The sequence below is a fragment of the Phoenix dactylifera genome, chromosome 2 (assembly GCF_009389715.1).
Source record: "Phoenix dactylifera cultivar Barhee BC4 chromosome 2, palm_55x_up_171113_PBpolish2nd_filt_p, whole genome shotgun sequence".
Classification (NCBI taxonomy): domain Eukaryota; kingdom Viridiplantae; phylum Streptophyta; class Magnoliopsida; order Arecales; family Arecaceae; genus Phoenix; species Phoenix dactylifera.
In genome coordinates this window covers 6,395,547-6,398,966 of record NC_052393.1, presented here as the reverse complement: position 1 = coordinate 6,398,966, position 3,420 = coordinate 6,395,547, and the positions used below count along the sequence as shown (strand labels likewise).

At 50.1% G+C, this 3,420-nt stretch overlaps 1 protein-coding gene across 1 annotated transcript; it reads left to right on the top strand.

Annotated features, from left to right (window-relative positions):
- On the top strand, window positions 1–3,420 carry LOC103711814 (cytochrome P450 CYP82D47-like). Its single transcript, XM_008798099.4, has 2 exons — window positions 1–1,148; window positions 2,634–3,420. Exons 1-2 carry the CDS (start codon window positions 189–191, stop codon window positions 3,255–3,257), a joined length of 1,584 nt encoding a protein of 527 aa, XP_008796321.2. The 5' UTR covers window positions 1–188; the 3' UTR covers window positions 3,258–3,420.

Here is a 3,420-nt window from a genome sequence, read left to right as displayed (position 1 = left end):
TACTCTCGGTTGCTTCGTTCTCGCGCGCCGTCCTGCCTCAGTTTCCGCTAAACCGCGTCGGGTTAACACCCTGTCTCTTCTCGATTAAACCTCGCCTCCGACACTTCTCCGCCGATCTTTGTGTATATATAAAGCCATAAGCCGCTGCACCTCTCATCGTCCCCACTGTTTAGTGCAGCATTTATACGATGGATGCTTCCCATCTTCACTATCTTGCGTTTCTACTTCTTCCTTGCCTTCTTCTGGTTCTTGTCTCCAACCAATGGCTGGCCAAGAAGTCCAAGTCGGCCAAGAGAAGAAACAAAGCCCCCCAACCGGGCGGCGCGTGGCCAGTCCTTGGCCACCTCCACCTGCTTGGCTCCCACAACAACATCGGCCGGTCGCTGAAAGCGGTGGCTGATGCCGTCGGGCCTGTCTTTGCACTCAGGCTCGGCGCGCACCCAGCCCTGGTTGTCAGCACTTGGGAGGCCGCCAAGGAGTGCTTCACCGCCAATGACAAGGCCCTCGCCGGCCGCCCCCCGAGCACTGCCAGCAAGCTCATGTGCTACAACAACGCCATGGTGGGCTTCTCCCCCTACGGGTCCTATTGGCGCCAACTCCGCAGGATCTTGACCCTGGAGCTCCTCTCCCACGCCCGGCTCGCCTCCCTTGCTCACGTCCGGGCCTCGGAGGTCGGTGCATTCGCTAAGTCCCTCTTCGGGGTATGTCGTAAGGTCGAGGGGGGGGCGGCGAGGGTGGAGATGAACAAATGGTTTCAGGAGCTGACGTTCAACGTGGTAGTAAGGATGGTGGCGGGGAAGAGGTGCTTCGGGTGTGGCGCCGTTGATGACGGCGGCAGCAGGGAGGCTCGGAGGTTCACCGGAGCGATGCACCGGATGATGGAGCTCTTGGGAGCCTTTGTGGTCTCCGACGTGGTGCCGTTCCTCAGGTGGATGGACCTGGGCGGCTACGAGAGGGCGATGAAGCGCACCGCGGCGGAGATGGACGGTATCATTGGAGGGTGGTTGAGGGAGCACCGGCAGAGGAGGTCAGAAGGGCGGGGTGAGGGAAAGGAAGACTTCATGGATGTGATGCTGTCGGCAATTGAGAAGGAAGGGGAGCTGTTTTCCGACCATGATCCGGATACGGTCATCAAGGCGAATTCCCTGGTACGTTATCTGACTTTCTAAATTTTTCGCATATAGTTGTCAGAAGAGGGTCCAATCTTACATCACGTTACAAAAGAGAAGACTCGGACCGAATCGGGTTCATTTGCGTCCGGTCATTGATCACCTACACACTCATGTGGGTCCCACTAACCACACAGACAGACAGACGGTGGTATCCACTCGAAGTCTCGAATAGATAGACACATGGAGTTGAGAGGTTGTAAAGTCAGATGAAAAATACTGAATTAGGTATAGTATTTATTAGGACTCGAGAGGTTGTAAAGTCAGATGGAAAATAGTCAATTAGGTATAGCATTAATAGATGGAGTTGAGAGGCTCTAAAGTCAAATAGAAAATGTGGGTCAACGCTATAATATTAATAAAATTTGTCTCACTGGATAAATACTTTTCCGGTTTGAACTCTTATTCCCTGATTACAAAATTTTGTTGACATGATCTGTCAACCTAGTAGGGCTTCATATGTAGCCCTTGCCATGATGGAATGGGCGTGTTGACAATTTTAATTAGGTTAATCTGCATTTCATCTGGCAAGTGATCATATTGAAAGTAACCAATCGTGATGAACAGAAATTGCCAAAAGGTTTCATTCCATATAGGTGATAATGCAGGATATAAACATTTTCGTAGAACAGTAACATAATTACTTACAGTAAATGGTGTTGTATAGAGGCAGGTATATTGTATGCAGCTGGTTAATTACCTGGAGGAATAAATAGATATTTTCAAAGTGTTTGCTACGTTAGCTGTCAAAACAGTGAAATAAGGACTTATTAGAGCAAAAAAATTATTAAACATCCTCAATAAGCAGGTCGCAGGACATGCAATGGAACATATTATATATTGGATCTTACCACCCCCCCCCCCCCCCCCAAAAAAAAAAAAGAATATTAATTAACCAGCTATTTAGAAGGATAAAAAAAATAACTCAAGTACCTTAGCTCCAACACCTCAAGGCGAATCTGAAATTTGAAACGGCAGTAGTCCTATATTTGGACAGTGTCCATGTGGGCTGAGGAATCACCTCTCCTAAATCAAGCCCCTAACAGTTGAAATTAAAAGGGAAAAAAAGAAAATAGAAGCTAGTTGAGGAGGAAGAAGAAGTAGAATAGTCTCAATTTAATTTTTTTCCCCTCCAGAAGTCAATATAAAATAACAGGAGTTTCGAAGCACCTGACAGAAGTTAGCCCATGGGCAGCAAATAAAATATTTCTAGTCTAGTATGGTCCTCCAGCCTTTCCTCCTTCTCTTCCCTTCTAGCAATTAAATTAGAAGGCGCAGACTCTGATGCCGATTCCCAAAATGTACTGAAATATAAACTATCAAATACCACATTCTTTGTTCTTTAAGGCGTCGTCACCTCCCACGCAAAACAAGCTTAAACGGCTCTTACAATTCGACATTTAAATAATCGAAATCAGTAATAAGTATTAATTATTCTTAATGATGGTGCTAAACTGCACGCAGGCTCTCATAATAGGTGGCACGGACACCACAAGCGTGACCATGACCTGGGTCCTGGCCCTACTGCTGAACCATCCCAACGTTCTAAGGAAGGCCCGAGAAGAGCTGGACAGCCGTGTGGGCAAGGAGCGCAACGTCGACGAGTCGGACGTGGAGAAGCTGGTCTACCTCCAGGCCATTGTCAAGGAGACACTTCGGCTGTACCCGCCTGGTCCAGTCCTGATCCCCCACCAGGCCATGGAGGAGTGCCAGGTGAGGGGCTTCGACGTTCCGGCTGGCACCCGAGTGCTAGTTAATGCATGGGCAATCCAGCATGATCCAGAGGTGTGGCCGGACCCATCGGCCTTCCGGCCGGAGAGGTTTCTGACGAGCCACAAGGACGTCGACATCCGGGGCCGGCACTTCGAGCTCCTGCCGTTCGGGTCGGGCCGGCGGGCATGCCCGGGGGCGTCGTTTGCGCTGCAGGTCCTGCACCTGACGCTCGCTCGCGTTATCCATGGCTTCCATATGAGGACGCCTGGAGGTGGCCCTGTGGACATGACCGAGGGCAAAGGTGCTACTCTACCCAAGGCCACTCCATTGCATGTCCTCGTCGCCCCACGGCTATCTCCTGAGCTCTACCAATAACGGGACGAGTGGAATAAACGAGTGGAGTTGACCAGGTCGATTTGAAACGCGTACGGTTGCTCCCCTCCGGTAGCCGATATCGCTGCAGTGTTCACCGTTCTAAAGTTCTCAACGAACGTATGTTCGTACCGGTCAGAATGTATCATGGCTCGGTTGTGCTTAA